At 45.4% G+C, this 24,273-nt stretch overlaps 1 protein-coding gene across 1 annotated transcript in view; it reads right to left on the reverse strand.

The window, feature by feature from the left end:
- PTPRN2 (protein tyrosine phosphatase receptor type N2) overlaps positions 1-12,881 on the reverse strand; it is a 1,135,353-nt gene extending 1,122,472 nt beyond the window's left edge. The window contains exon 1 of the mRNA XM_066584551.1: positions 12,713-12,881. Within this exon, the coding sequence (XP_066440648.1) occupies positions 12,713-12,794 (82 nt within the window). The 5' untranslated portion in view covers positions 12,795-12,881. The remainder of the gene's footprint in view (positions 1-12,712) is intronic.
- Between the last annotated feature and the right edge of the window lie 11,392 nt (positions 12,882-24,273).

Consider the following 24,273-nt stretch of genomic DNA (forward strand, 5'->3'; position numbering starts at 1 on the left):
GTTGTTAGTGGGAAACCCCTTTAGGGTGTGTGCAAATGGGTTTTATCCGCTGCGGAAAATCAGGGGCAAAATACGCACAAAATTGTGTTGGTTTCATTTCACCCTTTGCCACATTGTTCTTAATAAGTCAGCATCTAAGTACTGGGATCGCTTCCTTTCTACATAATCTGGTACAGGTTTTGTATGTGTTTCTCTATCTTCTGCCTCTGGTGGGAGTGGAATTAGGTGAGACATGCTTGGCCTCACCTGTGCATAATTTGTCAGGACTATTTAGCCTGGCCTGGTGCTTAGCTCAAGTGCTGTTTAATATCAGTCTTTCTCTGGATTTGGTGGGTCTTCTCAAAGCTAAGGATAGCTGTTATCTCTTGCATCTTGTTTGCGGTTGTATTCTCCGATCCCACGTAGAGTCAGCTAGTGGCCGAAGTACGTGGTCAGGTTCGCCCTCCTCAGGGCGGTTACCTGCGTATAGGGAGATTCCTTCCCTAGGATAAGTTATTTAGGGACAGTGTTTTCCTTGTTGAGGTTGTCTATATTGTTTACCACTCTTTGGCATGCTTTTTGCTTCAGGTTACGGATCCAGTGTGTCCAGTCTGGAAGCAACAAGCATCATGTTTTTGGGTGTTTTGACAAGTAGAATGGTTTGGTTTGCGTCAGGTGACTAGTTTAATATGAAATGCCCTACAACCATTGGGGAAAATTATGAACTCCCATATGCCAGAAATTTGGCATACAAAAAGTCACAACATTTTTGTGCAAGTGACAACATAAAGGTGCAAAAGTAGCAAAAGTTGGATTTATCCCCCCATCTTCATCAGCAACATTTCGACCTGTTGGTCTTCATCAAGCATGGATTCTGGACCGTTTAGTAACTTTGTACACAGGAGTGGTGCTGCCAACATAGACTCTGTTATGCCAAATTGTTTGTGTAAGTCCCAGTTAAGTAAAAATGTTGTAACTTTTGGGCTTTTTGTGCCTCGCTCATAAGTTTTAGAAAAGTGGGTGAGGCCCTACAATAATTGGCACCAGAAACTGGCATAAATTTTAGCTAGAGTCTATGCCAGTTTGTAGCTGGCATACATTTACGTCTGATGCACGGACTCCCAAGATATGTGGCAAGTTTATTAAGAGACACGCGAGGAAAAAAAGACTGCTCTGCAGGCCAAAATAATGGAAAACACATGAGATGCAGCTGTCAAGGGGGACGGATACAAACAAACTGCTCTGCTTGTATATGTTTATTCTTCTATTTGAGGCTATATTCATACAGGCAAGTGTAATGTAGGTCAGAGAAAATCAGACTTGTATCGCACGCTAACTAGCCATTTTTCTGCAAATGCAACACATTATGACCTTAAAAAATGCATCACATTGCATCTATGTACATGCGCGGTGAAGTAACTAAAGGCTCAGGGGCCCGGGTGCAAAAGTTCAGCTCAGGCCCCCCTGTACCCGTACCCATACCTAAACCACGTAGCATACAGCTGCAAAATGAATTTACATACATGATCTCGCCCCTTAAGCATAAGCTTACCAAACATGACTCATTTCCCGGACTACATGAAAATTTGTTTGCAGCCCCTAAAGCTCCATTAACATGGGAAGAACGCTCGTCCCAGTGACTGTGCTGTTATACAGGAGCGAGCATCGCTGGCATCATTTACAGTGCGGCCAGAAGCGCTCTCCCCCCGCCCGCCTCCATTCACTGTAAGCAGACAGTTGTTCAGAACTGAATGACTGCTGTTTACACAGAACGGCTAGTTGTTCAGGTTTAAGCATGCAGAAACTGAACAACTGAACAACTCTCGTCCAGTCTTTCAGTCTTGGCATGCATTTACACAGGACGACTATCGGGGATTTGAACAACTCTGAATGACAATCGTCACGTGTAAATGGACCTTTAGGCCCTGTTCATGTGTTTTGTTGTATTTTTGAACCATAATGAAAAAAACTGCATTTGGTATTAAAAAACCACATAGATTTTTAAGAAACTGCGTTTACTACTAAAAACTGCAATTTTTGATGCACTTTTTAAATTGTGTTTAAAGTGTGCAATGATATACAGGAGATACCCAGGTTATACCAGTATGCCCTATATCACTATATACAGGAGATGTATAACTTATACCAGCTGTACATATATAATTATACACAGGAGATACCCAGGTTATACCAGTATGCCCTATATCACTATATACAGGAGATGTATAACTTATACCAGCTGTACATATATAATCATATAGAGGAGATATGCAGGTTATACCAGCATGGTCCATACCACTATATACAGGAGATGTGTAACTTATACCAGCTGTACATATATAAATACATACAGGAGATACTCAGGTTATACCACCATGGTCCATGTCACTATATACAGGAGATGTATAACTTATACCAGCTGTACATATATAATAATATACAGGAGATACCCAAGTTATATCAGCATGGTCCATATCATAAAACTGCATTTGGTATTCAAAAACGACATAGATTTTTAAGAAACTGCGTTTACTACTAAAAACTACAATTTTTGATGCACTTTTTAATTGTGTTTAAAGTGTGCAATTATATACAGGAGATACCCAGGTTATACCAGTGTGGTCCATATCACTATATACAGGAGATGTATCATTTATACCAGCTGTAGATATAAAATCATATACAGGAGATATCCAGGTTATACCAGCATAGTCCATACCACTATATACAGGAGATGTATAACTTATACCAGCTGTACAAATATAAATACATACAGGAGATACTCAGGTTATACCAGCATGGTCCATATCACTATATACAGGGAGAAGTTTACACACCTCCAGTATAGAGTGATATTGACCATGCTGGTGTAAGGTTGGTTTCACATTTGTGTTGGAACCCGCTCAAAATACTGGGAAAAAAGTGCTGCATGCAGCACTTTTTCTTCTGTCCAAAAGCTGGGCAGCTGAGCGGAAAGCGGACGGGCCCCAATATAATCATTAGGGTCCATCCGGTGCTGTTCCATTCCATCCAGAGACAGAGCTGTTCAGCCGCGGGGATTCCTCTTTACTGCTCCTGGAATGGAGCAAAAAAGCGGAATCCCCAATGCAGGTGTGAAATCACCCTAAGGGTGGCTGCACACGAGCGTGTTTTTGTGCGTACATAGGTGCGTACATAAGTGCGCACCCATGTACATGCAAAAACACGCATGAATGCAGGTCCGTACATTGTTTTCAATGGAGCCGCGGCTGCTGGCCAGTAATATACAGTAAGAATACCCTGACAGACGTCTTCCGGCATGGGAGCTATACAGGCTTCAACCAGAATGTTGGAAGAAGTCAGACAGTGGATTGGAAAGGGTTAAAAATGGTTGATTCTTGAACAAGAATTGCCCAAAAAATGGGACATGCTCTCGATCCAAGAGAAAATCACTGGTGAGAATTAGCCCAATGAAATGAATCCTTTCTTTCAGATGCGAGTTCTGTTTTTCTTGCAATCGGACAGAACTTGCAGGTAAAAATCGTCTGTGTGAACGCAGCCTGACTATCCTTCCTTGGACTGATCGCTTTAACAGACCCTGCAACAAAACGGGACTTTTTGTTTCAGTTAGGCCACTTTCACATGGGGTGTGAAAAATGGGCAAGATTTGTGCATTGTGATACACACAATGTGATACCCCAATCTTCTAATAGAATCGCAGCATGTCCTATCTTCAATTGGGCCAGAAAACACATTATATGGCGAGCGAGGAGCACACACGTGCGATGCGAGGATTCCCATTGAAAACAATGGAAAACAGTTGCCGATCTTCTAGCAAAGCTTTCAGCAAAAGGACATTCTCGCCGAAGTGATGGGAGGTGATTTTGAGGCAAAAACGCCTCGCATCAGACGTGCATGAGCGTGACATCGGGACGAATTTCACAGCCCAATATTGCTCTTAAAGGGGTTGTCCCGCGGCAGCAAGTGGGGTTATACACTTCTGTATGGCCATATTAATGCACTTTGTAATATACATCGTGCATTAATTATGAGCCATACAGAAGTTATTCACTTACCTGCTCCGTTGCTGGCGTCCTCGTCTCCATGGTGCCGTCTAATTTCAGCGTCTAATCGCCCGATTAGACGCACTTGCGCAGTCCGGTCTTCTCCCTGGTGAATGGGGCCGCTCGTGCCGGAGAGCTGGTCCTCGTAGCTCCGCCCCGTCACGTGTGCCGATTCCAGCCAATCAGGAGGCTGGAATCAGCAATGGACCGCACAGAGCCCATGGTGCACCATGGGAGAAGACTCGCGGTGCATCGTGGGTGAAGATCCCGGCAGCCATCTTGCTAAGGTAAGGAAGAAGTCGCCGCAGCGCGGGGATTCGGGTAAGTACTAAACTTTTTTTTTTAACCCCTGCATCGGGTTTGTCTCGCGCCAAACGGGGGGCCTATTGAATTTAAAAAAAAACCGTTTCGGCGCGGGACAACCCCTTTAACTGTGTATAGGAAGCCTTAGGACGACTTCACATAAGTCTATGCGCAAAAACGCTGCCACAGCGCAGTGTATTTGCTCACGAACAAGGTTTGAAGAGGTACATTTGCGCACGTGTCTGCGCATAGTACTGTACTTTTTGCACAAAACGCGCTCATTAGAATAATTCCGTTGAAATCAATGGGTTCTATTCTCTGTGTTTAGTAAAGACGGGGTATTCTTGTTTTGAAAAAAGATAGATCCACTAAAAACAGATAGAAGAACGCGGATGTGAACGTCGCCAAAACCTTCTTTTCCTCTTTAGCAACAACCTGGATTTGTTTCTGCTCGGAGAAAAAATAATCAAATCAGTTTTTGTCACCACATATCTGCAAATGATAGAAGACGTGAACCGCCGAGAGAGAAGAAAACCATCACGACTTGTAATCAGTTTACATAATGTGTTATAACCCCCCTCCGCCGCCCCCCCCCCCCCCCACCTGCTCACGGTTTTCTGCTTCATTTAATTAACTTGAGACAGGCAAAGCATCTCCCGACTCAGACATTTCCATAGTGACAGCCGCTGACCAAACCGCGTTCACAGAGCAAACTCCCGACTTATTACATAGACATATGCGGAGAGCAGAAAGCCAAGATCCAAAAATAGGATGGGAAGATATTTTATATTACACTCAAGATAAGGTCGAGGAGTTGTGTGAAACTTCAGAATGAAACTGTCCCAACACGTCTGCAACAACCACGGACGTGGCAGCTGTCGCCATCTTTGCCTTTTCCCGACCTTGATCCAAATTGGAGTGTAAATCTAAATGAAAGTGACGGAGGGGTAACGTGGAGAGGTGACCTTTTTCGGATCTATTTCGATAGCTGAGGTGCTCTAGAGAAGTCCTGAATCGTATAAGACCAGATATATCACTGGAGGCCAAGATGGCCGGGCTCTGACTCACGGAGGCAAGATGACCGGGCTCAGACTCACGGAGGGCAAGATGACCGGGCTCAGACTCACGGAGGGCAAGATGACCGGGCTCAGACTCACGGAGGGCAAGATGACTGGGCTCAGACTCACGGAGGGCAAGATGACCGGGCTCAGACCCAAGGAGGGCAAGATGACCAGGCTCAGACTCACGGAGGGCAAGATGACCGGGCTCAGACTCACGGAGGGCAAGATGACCCGGTTCAGACTCACGGAAGGCAAGATGACCGGGCTCAGACTCACAGATTTTGGCCATGTAACGAGAGTAGAGTCGCTAGTAAAATGGATATCACACAACTGAAAGAAGCCGTGCAAAACTGAGGGAGCTCGCCTTTAGGGTCGCCGAGGGTCGTAAACGGCTAACAACAACAAAGTTGCTATGGAGTAGGACACCTAACTTAGTAACAACGGTGCCGCTGGACCGTTCCTTGATGTTGGTAGAGTCTGAAGATACCTAGGACGCCATGAAACTCTTGGAAAAGGAGGATGTAGGCATTTGGAGGTCTGGGGTACTAGGTAAAATACATGGGTCATACATTCATGGCGCTAAGTACACTGTTGCACCCCTTGCTAGTCATCGTGTGGTCCTTAACCTAAACATCAATAGGTCATCAATGGTATTTTTCCCGGAAAACTCCTTGAAGTGTAGAGAGGCAAATATTATTCACTGCCTTTGGGGCTGTGAGGAGATCCAGGTCTTTTGGAGTAATGTTCGACCGTTCACACAAAATCATTTGACTAATTTTCTCCCCTACGACTTATTATGGGGATGGATTGAGTCTAATAAGTATGGATGCGCCAAGGAAGCCAGGAAGCTTATGCCTCCTCTCAGAAGCAGCACAGAAGGCTATTCTGTAGACCTGGATCTCCCCAAGTCCCTCTTCACGAAAACTATTTTTGAAATACTCCATCTGTTTTTTTTCCTTTTCTTTGATCTCCTCCACCTTTCTGTCAAACCTCTTTTTGTCTTATCTCTGATTCTCATTGTCCAAGCACTTATGTTTGGTTTTGAGAATGCAATTTAGATTCTATTTGTGGTTATCTCAGATGGACTTGTTACTTTACTTGATGGGAGAAAGTCATTCTCTACCAACCTCTAGGCCTACAGCCTTGTTTTTCCTATTTGGTCTTCTTCCCTACTACTAGACGATAACTGCTGCTAAAAACACTTGAAGCGTAAACTCTCTTTGTACCCTCATTGTCAAAACCAATATGCCCCCCTAGAAGAAGTTGTCGGATGGAATGAAACTTTCTCTGTGTGATTGTAACGTTCAGAGATTACAATATCAGAGCAAAAGGAGAATTTATCGCAGAAAACTGACCCCTTGAATGGAGGCTCTAGTACCCTGTTGTACCGCCTCTAGCTTGGATATAAGACGTGATACAGGGGGTAGGGTGTAGGGAGGCATGGAGGTTCTTGTACCCGGTTGTACCGCTTCTAGCTTGGATACAAGATGTGATACAGGTGGGCATGGAGGCTCTAGTACGCTGTTGTACCTCCTCTAGCTTTGATACAAGATGTGTTACAGGCGGGCATGGAAGCTCTAGTACCCTGTTGTACCTCCTCTAGCTTGTATACAATATGTGATACAGGTGGGCATGAAGGCTTTAGTAGCCTGTTGTGCCACCTCTAGTTTGGATACAAGATGTGATACGGGTGGGCATGGAGGCTCTAGTACCCTGTTGTACCGCCTTTAGCTTAGATACAAGATGTGATACAGGCAGGCATGGAAGCTCTAGTACCCTGTTGTACCACCTCAAGCTTGGATACAAGATGTGATACGGGTGGACATGGAGGCTTTAGTACCCTGTTGTACCGCCTTTAGCTTAGATACAAGATGTGATACAGGCAGGCATGGAAGCTCTAGTACCCTGTTGTACCACCTCAAGCTTGGATACAAGATGTGATATCGGTGGGCATTGAGGCTCTAGTACCCTGTTGTACTGCCTCTAGCTTAGATATAAGATGTGAAATGGGTGCGAATGGAGGCTCTAGTACCCTGTTGTACCACCTCTAACTTGGATAGAAGATGTGACACGAACGGGCATGGAGGCTTTAGTACCCCATTGTACCGCCTCTAGCTGGATAGAAGATGTCATACAGGCGGGCATAGAGCCATACAACTTCCGTATGGTATTCTGCGGCATATCGGTCCACATTTGCTGTAACTGACCCTCTAGGTCATGCAAATTCATAAGCTGACTAAGTTGGCATCACAGATGGTCTTATACATGTTCTAATGGTGACTGGGCAGCAACAGAAGTGTGACAATGTTGTGGGGGCTCCTGTGACCCCCTTGTGTGTGCGGCCGAGCATTATCCTGCTGCCTCTTGAAAGCCACCATGAGAGGAACACATGTGGTTGCAGGATGTCCTAAACATATTGCTGAGCTGTCATTGTCCCTCGTAGCACTACTAGGGGAACCAACTGTTGTATGTGATGGCCCCCCAGACCATCACACCAGCAGGGGGCAGTGTGCTGCTCCATAGCAAAGGCAGGCTTGAAGCGCTCACCCCAAGGTCTCCAAACACGAACACGTCAAAGCCCAAACTAAACCTTGATTTATCACTGAAGACAACCCGGTTCCACTCCATAATATCTGATTGGCCAACTTAGTCAGGTGTTAGCCAATTACAGCCATTCATGACATCACTGAATGGCTGTGATTTGCTAACGCCAGAATAAGTTAGCCAATCAAAGCATTAGCTTTCTGGAGGCGGGGCTTTCAAGCCCCGCTTGCAGAGAGCAATGCTCTGCCGACATGCACGGGGGAGCGACAGCCTGCAGCAGCGCTGTGGGAGGTGAGTATTAATTTTTTCCTTTCACACTGTATTCCATGCATATAAGACGAAAACTTGGGGGTCGTCTTATATGCCCCGTCGTCTTATATGCCGGAAAATACGGTAACCCCAAACCGTCGCCGTATGCGCCATGTAATCCAAAACCATACATATTATATATCAAAATGTCCAAAACAAAATTAAGAACCCGTTCCCATACTTTATTTTAGTGTAAAAATACTGATTACAAAAAATAACTATAAATTTAAAAAAATATTTTTTTTTTAGCTTTTTACCCCCAATAAAACCTAAAAGGAAAAAGAAAAAAAAATCAATGAAAAATGTATTTAAAAAATATCCCTGTATGTCACAGATAAAAAAAAACAGCAAAAATTATTTTGGTAGCTGAAGGAAAAAGATAGGGCCAGAAAACCACACATGGGTAAAATCCCCAAAAAGTGTCTGGTGCTTAAGGTATAAAACAGCCTGGTCCTTGGAGGGTTAAGGTCTAGTTTTGCAATTTCTGCCTATTAACCCTTTCCAATCCACTGTCTGACATCTAAAGACATTCTGATTGAAGGCTGTACAGCTCCGATGTCGGAAGACATCAGCAGGGTATTCTTACTGTAGATTACTGGCCACTCTGTTGTCGGGGGCCTCTCCAGCATGTCACATACCGCAGTACTGGCTCTAGCCAGCAGATGGCACTATTGTATAATGGCAGAAAGAGAGAACCCCCTAGGAAACCCTGAATCCAAAATTGGATTGCAAAGGGTTAATCCCTGCTCTTCTGTTTTTCCTATTATAATGTTTGGCTTAACTCCGTTGGCCTAATAATGATATATTGAAGAAAAAAAGGTTGCCGTTTAGTGGCGAGGGGTCTTTTTTCGCTCCAGCGTTTAGAGACCTAGGTTACTGTGGTCGTGGCTACATAGCGCCAAGCGCATTGTTGCGCCCTTGCAGGTGCTGTGTTGACACAACGCTGGTCATTGGGAGGTCCTGCACTTTATAAATGGTTGCTGCGCAGTGGGGAGTGAACTTAGCAGGGGATTTCTAACTCGTTAAAAAGTGGCTGATAGGTGGCGCTGTAGCAAATCCGTGTCAGATCTGAAGGACAGCGTTCGTCGGCGTGTTGTAGCAATTAGAGCTAACTCGTGTTCAGCGGTAAAAAACATGGTGGTGTGAAAGAAGAGCGTAGGTGAAAATCAAGGCGGACAAACTAAACATTTGTAGAGTGATTTACATATCTACGGCGCCCCCTATCAGCGTTTTTTTACTCAAAATTTTTCTTTTATAAATGCTGAGCAAACCATCTGAAGTGGCCATTGTCCAAATTTCGTCTCATTTGGAGCAGCAGAGCCCCCTCCGGGGCGTCTGAGTTGGGGAAGTTGAATTTCGCTAACATGGTATAAAGTTAACAGTAACATTCCCCTCTGGCCCCGTGCCGCTACATGGCGCTAGCCCACAATGTGACACCAAATGGCTTTGTCATCCAACATAGTCACGTGACACAACACCATTTACTTGTCACCAGGCCTAGTGGATACATAGTCTCAGGTGCAGGACCAGTTCCATTTCCAGGACTCCCAGCGGACGGTGGCCCCTTGTCCCCGGTCAGCACTCTACAGAGGGGACCACCATGCATGAAGCTCTCCATTGTGGTAACGTCCATAAACTACAGTGGAGAGCCTCGTGCACAGACACCACCAACAACCCCTATGGGTCCAGGGTCCCAATTCTCCTGATACATGGGGCCAGAGATGGCTCTACAGTCACCATTAGTGCTTGCCCATCTGTGTTATCAGCAATACATACAAGTACCGGATGAGCCACAGAGAAGTATCCCAGCACCACACTCTTATGAAAGCGATCTACAAGAAAGTCCATCTTTGTTGCCCATAGCAACCAATCACAGCTCAGCTTTCCTTTTTTTATACTGCTGACGTAAAATGAAAGCTGCGATGTGATTGGTTGCTATGGGCAACAAAGACAGATGCTCTTTTAGAAGAGTATGGCGACTCTTTTGTGGGCCATCCTGTATTTCTGTGTCGGATGCGGCACAGAATGGCATCGCGGGCTGCATGTAGTCCCAACTGTAGGCTGTGCACCCCTGCTACATGCTACAGGAACATCACTGACACATAGATGCCAGGCGTAGTACCAGCTACACCAGGAGTTTGGGCATGACTTGGGTAGATGTTGGGCTCCTCCTGACTTGCTTTTTCCTGAGCATTACACCGTCATTGCCGGTATGGAGTCCGGTCATCTGTATGAATAACTATTACTACCCCGCTGCATTCTGTAACATCTACCGAGTACTTAAAGTGACCCTCCGGGCCCGGAGAAACAAAGATGGCCGCGACGCTTCTCTGACTCCCTGATGATACGCACTGTAAGACTCTACATGCGCAATACGCACGAACATAAAACATGTTGTGTATATTTTTGCAATCAATGGGTTGTTCGTGCTCAATGTGCCGTACGAATGCTTGCGTGTGAATAAGCCCTAAGCGCTCGCTCACGGCGGCGTCTGAAATTTTGGACCATGAAAAATGGATGGATTTCCCTGCGTGTGTATGTGCGCGCTGCATACGTTTTTGTTCCGTTTTTTTTTTTCATTCTTGCGCACAAAAAAACGCAAGAAGGCCCAACTGATGTCACTTTTTATGTTTCCCCGTCTCCTAGCAACCTGTGTTAAAAAAAAAAAACGGAGTGCGCAACACACGCATCTAACATATGTGGAAGATCCGCGGGCATTGAAAGGCAGGTATTTTTGAATTTTCTTTCATACTCGTGGGATGCATTGCGTATTCCATGAGCGGAAGAGAAATCGCAGCGCGCTCTATTTAAACGCAGATTCCGTGCGTACGGCCTCAATATATGTCTATGGATGTGAGTAAAAAGCGCAATTCACATTGCGGCGGAAACACTCACAACTACATAGGAGAATAGATAGAAAAGCTGGAATGCCGGGTGGAGGGGAAGAGAGATCTTTCTTCTGCGCAGACGATACGCTGTGCATACGCACAAAACAGAACGCATCCGCGATTGTTCGCAATTATTTTCCGCGAAGGATCGCGGGGCATGCGGAGTCCGACCCGTTGGTGGGGGGCGGTCTTACTATAAGGGGTCCGTTTGCTGTCTGTATGTGAACGGGCCCTAACGACAAATATTTAAGAGCAGGGGAGGAGCTAAAAGTTAAAAAAAAACGGACCGCGGCGGCTGCGCCTCACTGGGGGTGGAGTCATCTAACGGATGAGGGATGCTTGGTTTGTTTTTTTCATCTTTTTTTACTTTAACCCATTCCTTGCCCATACATTTTTTTTTTAGAAAACCGCCTTAAAACGACGTAAGTAGAACGATTTATAATATTCACATTTCGTGCGACGATTACGCGAATGGGCGTTCCATTTAACCCCTACAACTCTGATCCTCCAACCAAGTGATGTAGACTGAGAGCCACAAGAGAAGACACAAAGCTTCCGGACGGCGAGGAATAATATCACATGTGGGTAATCCCTTCTTAATTCCGACCGGTCGCCGTACAACATAAACGCGGCCGTAAATCCTATTTATGGAATACGATTACGATGGAAATAAGCCCGGATCTGCGGACCGCCATTATCATCGGCACTCCGTACAGCGGACGCCGGCAGTCGAACCACTCACGGTTACAATTAGACTCTGGAGGAGCAAGGAGAAAGCAATAACACAGAGGAGCTGCTGCAGAACCTCTTTGCAAGGACGGCTGCCAATCACCTCCGACCTATAGCGGGTGGACAGAGATATTTTGGTATATAATGACGTATATAAAGGTTATACCGGTGCCTTGCTGCTGCAGAACTTCTTGCGAGAAGTGATTTTCATTAGTCAGAAACTTTCACAACTACAGTCCGTGGAATCGAAAAACCGCCACAGACTATAAACGGCCCTTAAAGGGGTACTCACACGTCTTGGACTGCGCAGACTTCCGTATCTCACCATTATTACGGCGCCGGACGCCGTCACTCTGCGGGTAATGACCCCCAATAACATGACCTTGTGACCTTTCATGTTCAGTCTATGTCTGACCCCTAAAAAAGGGTCAAAGAAAGGGCAACTGCGTCCGGCTCCATCATAGCGGGGCACCGGGATCATCGCGCCACTTTTGTTAAAAATCCAGAAGAAACCCGGAATAAGTGGCGCTGCCAACACGGCGTTAGTAAGTTGGCATGTGTACCACCATAACATGCCATGTGCATAGAAGATGCCTCTGCGGTCAGAGGTCCCCACTCCATGGTCTGGTGGGGGGAGTGAAGCTCCAGTTGGCACAGGTGAGGGTACAGGTAAGGGTACAGGTGAGGGTACAGGTGCCCCCTGCAGCTGGGCAGGTAGTGGGGTGCACAGCTGGACCTGTAACACCTTAATGTCAGCCCCCTCCCCCAATGACCCCCAGAAACCCCCCCTCCCGGGTAAGCAGTGTACGGTGCCCGGTGCCCCTACCACAGCCCGCCCCGGGCAGCGGGCACTCACCGAATCTGGTGTCCGCACCGGCCGGCTGGAGGTGATGAGCCGCCGACAGGAGGAGGACGAAGAGAGCGGCGGACCCCATCATGCCGAGGAAGAATAATCCATCAGTGTGCGGAGGACGCCGGACATCGGGGCAGAAGGACGAAGCGCCGACCGCCGTGTGAACGGCTCCAACACCCTGGACAGCGACCAGCACAGCCCCGCCCACCGCCAGACTCCTCCCCCCGCACGGCCGTCACATGACAGCAGCCCCGCCCCCGGAGGAGATGAATGGACGCTGCCTGTCCGATCTTGTCAGATGAATGGAGGCTGCGGCGGGGTGATGTGTGCGGGGCGGCGGAGGGACAGCGGCGGGGTGATGTGTGCGGGGCGGCGGAGGGACAGCGGCGGGGTGATGTGTGCGGGGCGGCGGAGGGACAGCGGCGGGGTGATGTGTGCGGGGCGGCGGAGGGACAGCGGCGGGGTGATGTGTGCGGGGCGGCGGAGGGACAGCGGCGGGGTGCAGGCTGCATGATTGCATGGTGTATGCATGGCTATATATAGTGTATGGCTATAGAGCATGTGTGACTGTACAGTATATATAGTATATGTGTGGATATAGAAAAAGTGGACACAGAACTCTAAATAGTTGTGCCTGTATGACGCTATGCAACTGCAGATATAGCGTACCATATGTATCATTGTATGTATGACTGTGTGTGTGTGTGTGTGTGTGTGTGTATATATATATATATATATATATATATATATATATATATATATATATATATAGCTATGTACACAGTGCTGGATGTAGCGTATATACAACATGACTATGTAGTGTATGTCTGTGTATATTTATATTATATATAGTGTATGTATGAGTGTATATATGACTGCATTATATATATATATATATATATATATATATATTTATAACTACTTTCTAGATAGTGTATATATGGCTATATAAAGAGTATGTGTGACTGTATTGTAGTAGTGTACGTATGACTCTATATGCAGCTGTAGATATAGTGTACATTATGTATATACCGGACTGTGCAAAAGTTTTAGACAAATGTGGAAAAAGCTGCAAAGAGTTTTTTCAAAAACAGAAGGCATCTAATTGACCCCAAATGTATTCTGCAGACGGACAACGACCCCAAACCAACTTCAGTGTAAAGAAGAACAGGGAGTCCTGGAAGTGCTGATTAGGCCCCACAGAGGCCTGATCTCACATCATCCAGTCTGTCCGGGATTACATAAAGAGACAGAAGGATCGGAGCGAGCCGACATCCACAGAAGATCTGTGCTTAGATCTCCAAGATGTCTGGAACAACCTCCCTGGTGAATTCCTTCAAAAACTGTGTGCAAATGTCCCTAGAAGCACTGATGCTGTTGTGAAGACAAAGGGCGTCACACCAAATACTGATGGGGTTTACATTTCTCTTTTGTTCAGTTGCTTTTTGTTAATTGCCAAAATAAACTATTAACCCTTCTATTTCTGAAAGCGTTCTTACTTTGCAGCATCGTTTTCCCACATCCGCCTAAAACTTTTTCACAGTCCTGTAACTGTATATTAAGCACATGGATGACTACATACAGCGATACCTCTCCAAAAGAACACCTCTCCCAGACAAACAACCCCTTAACCCCTTAGTGACCACCCATACGTGTTATCACATCCTGGTTTGTGGGCTTTCATCTTCAGGGACGTAAAAACATGCTCACCCTGGAGATTAAAGCCGTGGGACCTGTGGACGTGACAGCGTGGAGCTGTCAGGGGGGCCACGACATACGACCCCGGTCACGCAATTTGCCATTATTCAATCGATAACGGCGATCGCATAAAAGTAAATAAAAAGTGAAATAAAGTCAAAGTTTCCGCTCCTCCCACAGATTGGATCATTGAGAGGAGCTGAAACTATGCACCTCCGTCCTCCGCGATGTCCTGCAGCGTTCTGGTCCTTCTACACATGAACCCCAGACGTAAATTGTAAATTCCTTATGTAGCTGACCCCCTAACACCACCACCCCCAAGTCGGCTAGTATTACCTTGATTAGTTATTCCTTTCTAACAGAGACTTCCTGGATTCCTTCTTCTCAGGTGATCATGTGATCTTATCCGACCACTTGGGATTTACTAAGCTTTATGTTCTCTTAAGAAGTCATTCAGTATAATTCCTGTGTGATTCCATTACTTGGACTCTACCAAACAAGCTCTTCATAGAGGAACACAGAAACTCCTATCACAGTTATTGCTCATGATTAGGGACTCTTGTCGCACAGTTATAATGAAGATGATAACAGTTCAGCCTCCTGACTGTATACTTATGGTCCTTAGTATATTTAGGGCACTCTCACCCAAGCGGTTTTACCGCATATTACGCTAGTGGGTATTGCTTGCACAATATATGGTAATAAACGTTAATTTTAAAAAAATCTTTAACTTCTTTTTACATTTTTGTCAAGGACTGTGGAAACAATAGAACAATTGCTCTGATTGCTCATGCCAGCAAGGTGCTACTGACAATTACCCAGAAGTGCTTGGCCAATTTCTTTGACCAGGAACGTCCTGATGTTCAAGTTGGATTCCGCAATGACAGAGGGAGCCTTGACCATAGCTCAAACCCGAGGTGGATCATGGAAAAGGCAAGAGAGTATCAGAAGAAGCTCTGCCTGTGTTTCATTGATTACACCAAGGCTTTCGACTGCGTGATAAACTTTGGGAGGCACAGCGGGAGGTAGGAGTTCCCAGCGTACCTAATCAGGTTCATCAGGTCCCTCTATAGCAATGAAGAATCCACAGTGAAAAGCAGATACAGAAGGGTCCAAGATCAAAAAGAGCACAAGACAAGGCTTTCTTTTTGAGCGTTATGAAGAAGTGTTCATGAGTCTGCTAGAGTTAAATGATCAGGGTATGGGGTTGAAAATAGGTGGAAGAATCATCCGTAATCTAAGATACTCAGACGGTACGACCCAGGTAGCAGAGACAGCGAAGCATCTGAAGACGCTGATCCTGAAGCTAAAAGAAGAAAGTGAGAAGATGGGACTTCACCTGAACATCAAGAAGACAAAGATCATGACCGCTGCCAACAAGGAAGTCTGCATAAACAATGAGGAAATCAAAGTGGTTAATAGTGTTGTATTCTTTGGGTCCCTCATCGATTATAGTGGCAGCGCGACAGGTGAGATGAAGCACTGACTAGCACTGAGGTGTACAGCTATGGTGAGTGTTAAGGTTGTGCATCTGGGACCTGTGGTTCTAAAGGTTCCCTTGTGCACACCTTCACAGGTAGGGGGTAATTGAGCTGGCTGGGTGCGGTATTCTCCCCCTTGCCTGCTGCAGATAAATACCAGCAGACTCTTGGGAGAGATTGCTGGTCATTTCAGTTCTTCACTGTGAATCCCACTCAGAACTAAGTGATGCATGCTTGTTTGAAGTGCCTCTCTTCTTCCCTGAAGACGGTCTGGACACCTGCTGTGCTTCCCCCTCCTTGTGTTCTGGGGTGCGTGCATTGTGTAGTTTGTGGTACAGTGACCACACAGTTGCAGGCGGCCCGCAGGTTTCTCCTTATACCTGGGCAGGTGCAGCCCCCAGTCATCTGATGTCCTATGTGTGTGTCAGATGGGTGATGCCTGACCCTGTTCCCTATATCAGCATAGTGACTGACTTTCTATTCCCCTGGTGTGAGGACACTTGGACTGGCTATGGTTTACCATCTGTATGCATGTGAGCTCTGGGTGGGGTTCCCGTTATATGTTGTATGCACAACCATGTGTGTTGGTGTGAACAGTGATGTGTGGTATGTCTGTGCAGGTGGCCAGACATGTGCTTTATGTGCAGTTCTGTTCTGTGTTCTATGTGGTATGTTGGTGAGAACAGTGATGTGTGGTAGGTCTGTGCAAGTGGCCAGATATGTGCTCTATGTGCAGTTCTGTTCTGTGTTCTATGTGGTATGTTGGTGAGAACAGTGATGTGTGGTAGGTCTGTGCAAGTGGCCAGATATGTGCTCTATGTGCAGTCCTGTTCTGTGTACAATGTGTGTGTGAACAGTGTCATGCCCTGTGTGTTTAGTGCATCTCTCCAGGTTCAGGGATATTTAGGTCCCAGATGAAGACAGTGGGGCCAACCTTATCAGGATGATTACTCCACTTTTAGGCAGGGGGTCCACACTTTTCCTAATTAGTAAGTGACAAGGGTCCTTCCATCTTGCCTAGAGAGGGGTTGCTTGTAAGTGCAAATACTGTATAAGTGTGTTTGCAGGTTTTATATAGACACTCTTGCATCTGTTCTGAGAAGTGGCGCTTTAGTGCGCCGAGTGGACGTAACAGTGAGCATGTACCCAATATGCAAGCATCTTTCAGTTACCATCAAACAAAGGACATTGAGGCTAGCAGACATAAAAATAATTGATGCTTTCGATTTGTCATGTTGGAGAAAACTTCTATGAATCCCATGGACATGTAGGATCACCAACAAAGCTGTCCTGGACCGTACCAACCCAGAGGTGTTCATGGAATGCAAGATCACAAGACAAAGAATGACCTACTTTAGACAAATGATGAGGGCGAATTTGCTGAAATGGTCAGTGGCAAAAAAAACAGGGGAGACAAAAGACCCGTTGGCTGGACACCATCAAGAAGGACATGGGAATATCTTTTCTAATAAATAATAAAACTTTTAAAATCTCATTTTCACTTTTTTTTAGGCTCATGAGAGATTTGAACGTGTGATCGTTTGTTCGCTCTTAGAGTATAATGCAATACCTTAGTATTGCATTATACCACATTATGCCAATCAGTCTATCAAGCCATGCCACAGGCCTAGCTTGACAGGCAATCAGCCATGGCAGTGCTGAGGGCCTTCAGAAGGTCCTCGTGATCTCATGAGAGACTTGAACATGCGATTGTTTGTTTGCTCATATAGTATAATGCAATACCTTAGTATTGCATTATACTGCATTATGGAAAATCAGTCTATCAAGCCATGCCACAGGCCTGGCTTGACAGGCAATCAGAGTGGTTATCAAACATGGACATTGGTGCTCCATTCATTTTAATAAGACTGCCGGTGACAACGAAGCACTTGAACAGCTATTGCACTGAAATGAATGGAGCGACAGCACACATGCCAGACCCCGTTCTTGGGATCAGTGGGGGACTGAGAGGTCATACAACTATGAACTGCAAATTATCCCTTGTCCTATGCCTTGTTTTGGTGGTAAAACTCCAGAAAACAAACTATAGTAAAAGTAACAGCTCCCAGTAAGGACAGATGCACACAATGGTATTTTCAGGCTGTATGCTGTTCGTGTGATTCCACTGGCTGCACATGGCCCTATTATAGCCTATATAGCCATTATCATAATTCCATTATAGCCTATATAGCCAATAACATCATCCCATTATAGCCTATATAGCCATTAATGCCATCCCATTATAGCCTATATAGCCATTAACACCATCCCATTATAGCCTATATAGCCAATAACATCATCCGATTATAGCCTATATAGCCAATAGCACCATCCCATTATAGCCTATATAGCCATTAACATCATCCCATTATAGCCTATATAGCCAATAACTTTGTCCCATTATAGCCTATATAGCCATTAACATCACCCCATTATAGCCTATATAGCCAATAACATCACCCCATTATAGCCTATATAGCCAATAACACCATCCCATTATAGCCTATATAGCCAATAGCATCATCCCATTATAGCCTATATAGCCATTAACGTCATCCCATTATAGCCTATATAGCCACTAACATCATCCCATTATAGCCTATATAGCCACTAACATCATCCCATTATAGTCTATATAGCCACTAACATCATCCTATTATAGCCTATATAGCCATTAACATCATCCCATTATAGCCTATATAGCCATTAACATCATCCCATTATAGCCTATATAGCCACTAACATCATCCCATTATAGCCTATATAGCCATTAACATCATCCCATTATAGCCTATATAGCCACTAACATCATCCTATTATAGCCTATATAGCCTCTAACATCATCCTATTATAGCCTATATAGCCATTATCATCATCCTATTATAGCCTATATAGCATGTACCATCATCCCATTATAGCCTATATAGCCATTAACATCATCCCATTATAGCCTATATAGCCATTAACATCATCCCATTATAGCCTATATAGCCAATAGCATCATCCCATTATAGCCTATATAGCCATTAACATCATCCCATTATAGGCTATATAGCCAATAGCATCATCCTATTATAGCCTATATAGCCATTAACATCATCCCATTATGGCCTATATAGCCTCTAACATCATCCTATTATAGCCTATATAGCCATTATCATCATCCTATTATAGCCTATATAGCCATTAACATCATCCCATTATAGCCTATATAGCCACTAACATCATCCCATTATAGCCTATATAGCCATTAACATCATCCCATTATAGCCTATATAGCCATTAACATCATCCCATAATAGCCTATATAGCCACTAACATCATCCCATTATAGCCTATATAGCCAATAGCATCATCCCATTATAGCCTATATAGCCAATAGCATCATCCCTTTATAGCCTATATAGCCATTAACATCATCCCATTATAGCCTATATAGCCATTAACATCATCCCATTATAGCCTATATAGCCACTAACATCATCCCATTATAGCCTATATAGCCAATAGCATCATCCCATTATAGCCTATATAGCCAATAGCATCATCCCTTTATAGCCTATATAGCCAATAACATCATCCCATTATAGCCTATATAGCCAATAGCATCATCCCATTATAGCCTATATAGCCAATAACATCATCCCATTATAGCCTATATAGCCAATAACATCATCCCATTATAGCCTATATAGCCAATAGCATCATCCCATTATAGCCTATATAGCCAATAACATCATCCCATTATAGCCTATATAGCCAATAGCATCATCCCTTTATAGCCTATATAGCCAATAACATCATCCCATTATAGCCTATATAGCCAATAGCATCATCCCATTATAGCCTATATAGCCATTAACATCATCCCATTATAGCCTATATAGCCAATAGCATCATCCCATTATAGCCTATATAGCCATTAACATCATCCCATTATAGCCTATATAGCCAATAACATCATCCCATTATAGCCTATATAGCCAATAGCATCATCCCATTATAGCCTATATAGCCAATAGCATCATCCCATTATAGCCTATATAGCCAGTAACATCATCCCATTATAGCCTATATAGCCTGTAACATCATCCCATTATAGCCTATATAGCCACTAACATCATCCCATTATAGCCTATATAGCCACTAACATCATCCCATTATAGTCTATATAGCCATTAACGTGGATGTTTTTCCACGTGGACCCATGGCTTGCAATGCCTGTGCATGTACTTGATCCACGTACATCGGAAAGCACACGGACCGGTGCAATTTGCAATGTATGTCATGCACATCAAACCTTAGCATTTCCACCTTAATCCCAACTGCTATACTTCCCAGGGATTCTGCCATAAAATATGATGGGAAGCAGCAGAAGACAAAAGGCCCAAATCCTGATAATCTGCCGTAATCTGGTCACGCACTTTAATCAGCATGTAAAAGAGCACTAAAAACCCAGAAAAGAACAGTCTGACGGAGAAGGCAGAGCAGCGGCTGCGGGGCAGGAAATCTGCAGAACAACTTGCATGTAATTGGTTTGAATAAACAAAATCCCAAAATAGCCGGTGTGATATGAGCGGCTCGCAGCTTCACGAGGTCTCAGCTACCTCCACAATGTTCCCGGCAGCACCTGCTGATTTAAGCTGTCATACACAGACAAGTGTGTCAGGAGATGTCCTGCGGCGGGGAATCGGGCACACAAGATTGCATGCAATTGTGCATTTAAATTGCACTTTTTTCTCCTTTTGACCAATCGCAACATTTTGCAAGAATTTCCATGTTATTTTTTCCCTTTGCTGTATTACACAGTATGGAAGAGCTCCAGCGCTGCGCAAAAATAAGCAGGAATAAAACCGTGACCGGATTGCGAGATTTAAAAAATGATATGTGAATAGCGCAATTTTTATTCATTTTTGTAAACATGGCAACTTAAGAAAATGTTTAGGGGCTTCTAGTGCTTTCAGATTTATGCTGCAGATTTGGCTTTCATGCTCCGTTCAGGGAGTAGGGAAGGGGAATCGGTGCGATTGAACAGCGCCGGACAGACACCATATACGTCCTGGGGTGAGAAGGAATTAATGGGAGTATTTAGACCTGTGTCACTTGGGCGTAATGGCATTTATGCACTCAATATCCCAGTATGTCATGGTCGCTCTCAGCCGTAAATCTTTGGTAAATAACTATTTATAGTTCAGTTCAAAGGCCTATCCGGTCATGTGATCTGCGGCAATTAGTCACCATTTTAATTTTTGATTGATGCTATTAAAAAAGTAATTTATCTTTCTGGACTGCTCTGGGTCGGGGAGAACATATATAACATACCCAGGGATAAAAATAGGCAAAGACCCCGCTTCACGCCCAGCCGATATACGGCGCCTCTCTCTGCATGGGGGAGGAGGCTGGAAGAGCAGGGAGCAGTGCTCTGAGCTCCCGCCCCCTCTCTACCTCCTCTCCACCCCCCTGCACTATTTTCAATGAGGAGAGGCAGGACAGGGGTGGAGTTAATTCCCAGAACGTAGCCCCACCCCTGTTCCACCTCCTCTCATTGCAAATAGTGCAGACAGGCGGAGAGGAGGCAGAGAGGGGGCGGGAGCTCAGAGCACTGCTCCTGGCTCTTCCAGCCTCCTCCCCCTGCAGAGAGAGACATGAAAACCCAGCCGATATACCGTCGTCTGAATGCACCCTTAACCATCTGCCACTGATTGAAAAACTATCAGCAGCTTTGAGGAGATGGTCACATCTCCTTCTCTCAATGTTGGGATGATGCCATCTCATCAAAATGATAAATTTTTTCAAGTTGCTGTACCTTATGCAAACGATACCAATATCAATCAGACATTCAGGTGTTTCTAGTCTTAAATTGGCTTTTATAAAATTTATGTGGGCAGGAAAACGCCCAAGGATATTTTATGTTCAAATAAATTTTATTGCACATCGACAGTTTGGTCACATTTTTAAATCACTTCGACCTTATCAAAACACGCAGAGAAATAAACTTGGTAAACTCTTGTAGATGGGTCTGCTTCAGAGACTTATTATGCGAGCAGAGGGTTAGCAGAGAGGAAGAGACAGAAAACAGAGTATCATGGGGGATTAATGTTGCGCTTCCCCTAGTGATCCTAAGGCGTCTGGTTTGCGTTGACGCCTTGTTGCACGTGTTCCCCTTTTCTCCTCTTCGTCTTGGCCTATATTACGAGACTGGGTGTCCCGTCTCGTCCCATCTTGTAATTCTGGTATGGACCTTTCCTTTGCTGCCGACATTAATTTTACTTACTCTAAGACACACAGTGGGGGGGGGGGGGGGGGGTTGTCCGGGGGGTGGGAGAGTAGGGTAGGGAAGGAGGGAGGCGGAGAGAAGGGAACTGGGGAGAGGGGGGGGATGAGGAGAGGTGTGTGGAGAGGTAGGTATGGCCGCGTATGTTACGCTCGGGGGTGTCTTACTTACGTTCTCACTGGTCTATAGAGCCTTGCTCTATCCATTTTCTGAGATTATCCGTTCCCCTGAACGCCACCCACGGCTGCCATAGCTTGTAGTAGGCTTCCCATAATTTGGGCTCGTCTGCCCCCAGCTCGTCAAATCTCATGAGAGTATGGAGTTCTTCCACCCACATGCCCCTGGTTGGAGCGGTGGCTGAGCGCCACAATCTTGGAATGAGTCTTCTCATTGCTATTATGAAATGTTTTAATAGACTTGCTTTCGCTCCTTTCACGGAACCCGGGAACAGCGAGAGCAAGGCAAGCTTGGGTGTCATCGTAACGTCCGAGTGGTTGACGTGGTTGTACAAGATTGTCACTTCTTTCCAGAGCTCGGCTACTGGCTGACATTCCCACCAAATGTGTATCATGTTGCCTCTGCTCCCGCTGCATCTCCAGTAATCCGGGGAGGCCTGGGGAAAGATCCTCTGCAGTTGGTCAGGAGTTCTGTACCACCTTGAAACTATCTTGTAGTTCAGGTCTTGAATTTTACCTGCCGTGGAGACCTTATGGGTCAGATTCCAGATCCTTCCCCAGTCCTCCTCTGTGAGGTTGTCCCCCAACTCCCGCTCCCAGGACTCCTTGTACCCCAGGGCCTCGTCCCCCGTCTCCCGGCTCAGCAGCATTTTATATAGCTTAGAGATCATGTGCCTTTGGTTTAGGCTTGATAAACAGATTTGTTCGAACTCTGTGAGAGATGCTGTTAAATTCACTTTCGGCGTCAGCGAGCTCACAAAGCCCCTTAACTGTAGGTATTGCAGCCAAAAACCTGGCTGTGGTGGAGCCTGGTCTAGAATCTCTGTCAAAGATTTCAATCCTGACTCTGTCACTACGTCTCTTAGTCTGGGGGTTGGTGTGGCCGGAAGGGATAGGAGACCCGTCCTATTTTTGGTGGTTTCAAATAATGGATTTGCAGTAAGCGGTGTTAGTGGCTCGGGAACCGTGACCAGGCCGATGCGAGGCGCGAAGCCCGCCCATGTGGTAAACAATTGCCGACTGAAGGGAGAGATATTAGGAATGTATTTTATCCACCTGGTTGGTATCCAGGGGGCTCCGTATAGGCCATCCGTCTCCCCTGCGTGTTCTATTTCCACCCATAGCCTTGAACTCCTGCTTTTAATAATATCAAGGGCACAGTTTGCTATGTTGGCTTTGTGGTATAACGCGAAATCTGGTAGGCCCAGACCTCCCTTTTCTTTTTCCCTCGTCAGTATGGAGTAGCGTAGTCGTGGTTTACACCCCTTCCATACGAAGTTTATGATCAAGGATCTAATTTTTTGGAAAAATACTCTTGGGAGACCTATTGGAATGGTTTGGCAGATGTATAGAAATCTGGGCAGCACGTCCATTTTTACCGCATTAATTCGCCCATTCCATGAGATGTAGAGGGGGTTCCATTTGCCCAAATCCTTCTCCAGGCTTTCAGCAAATGGGATAAAGTTTAACTTATAGGCTGCCGTAGGCTCTGCTGAGATATTTATTCCTAGATATTTTAAGTGTGAGTCAACCCACCGAAAGGGGAGTACCGACTTCAGATGGGAGACCTCGGCCTGCGGGAGTGATATATTCAGGGCCTCTGATTTCTGTGCGTTGATTTTATAGTTATTAATTCTCCCGAATTTCTCGAATTCCTTTAGGAGCACGGGCATGCCGACTCGGGGGTTGGACAGGTATAGCAGCAGATCATCGGCGAATAATGCCATTTTATGTTCTGAGGTGCCAACCCTGTAGCCCTTTATTGAGTCGTTACTGCGAATCGCGTTCGCTAGGGTCTCCATGGTAAGGATATAGAGAAAGGGGGAGAGGGGGCACCCCTGTCTCGTCCCATTGCTTACTCTGAGCGTGTCGGACCACGTCCCGCTCACTCTGATTCTCGCGGTCGGGTCCTGGTAAAGCGCCATGATCTACTGG

Source organism: Eleutherodactylus coqui, chromosome 12 (assembly GCF_035609145.1).
Source record: "Eleutherodactylus coqui strain aEleCoq1 chromosome 12, aEleCoq1.hap1, whole genome shotgun sequence".
Taxonomy (NCBI): domain Eukaryota; kingdom Metazoa; phylum Chordata; class Amphibia; order Anura; family Eleutherodactylidae; genus Eleutherodactylus; species Eleutherodactylus coqui.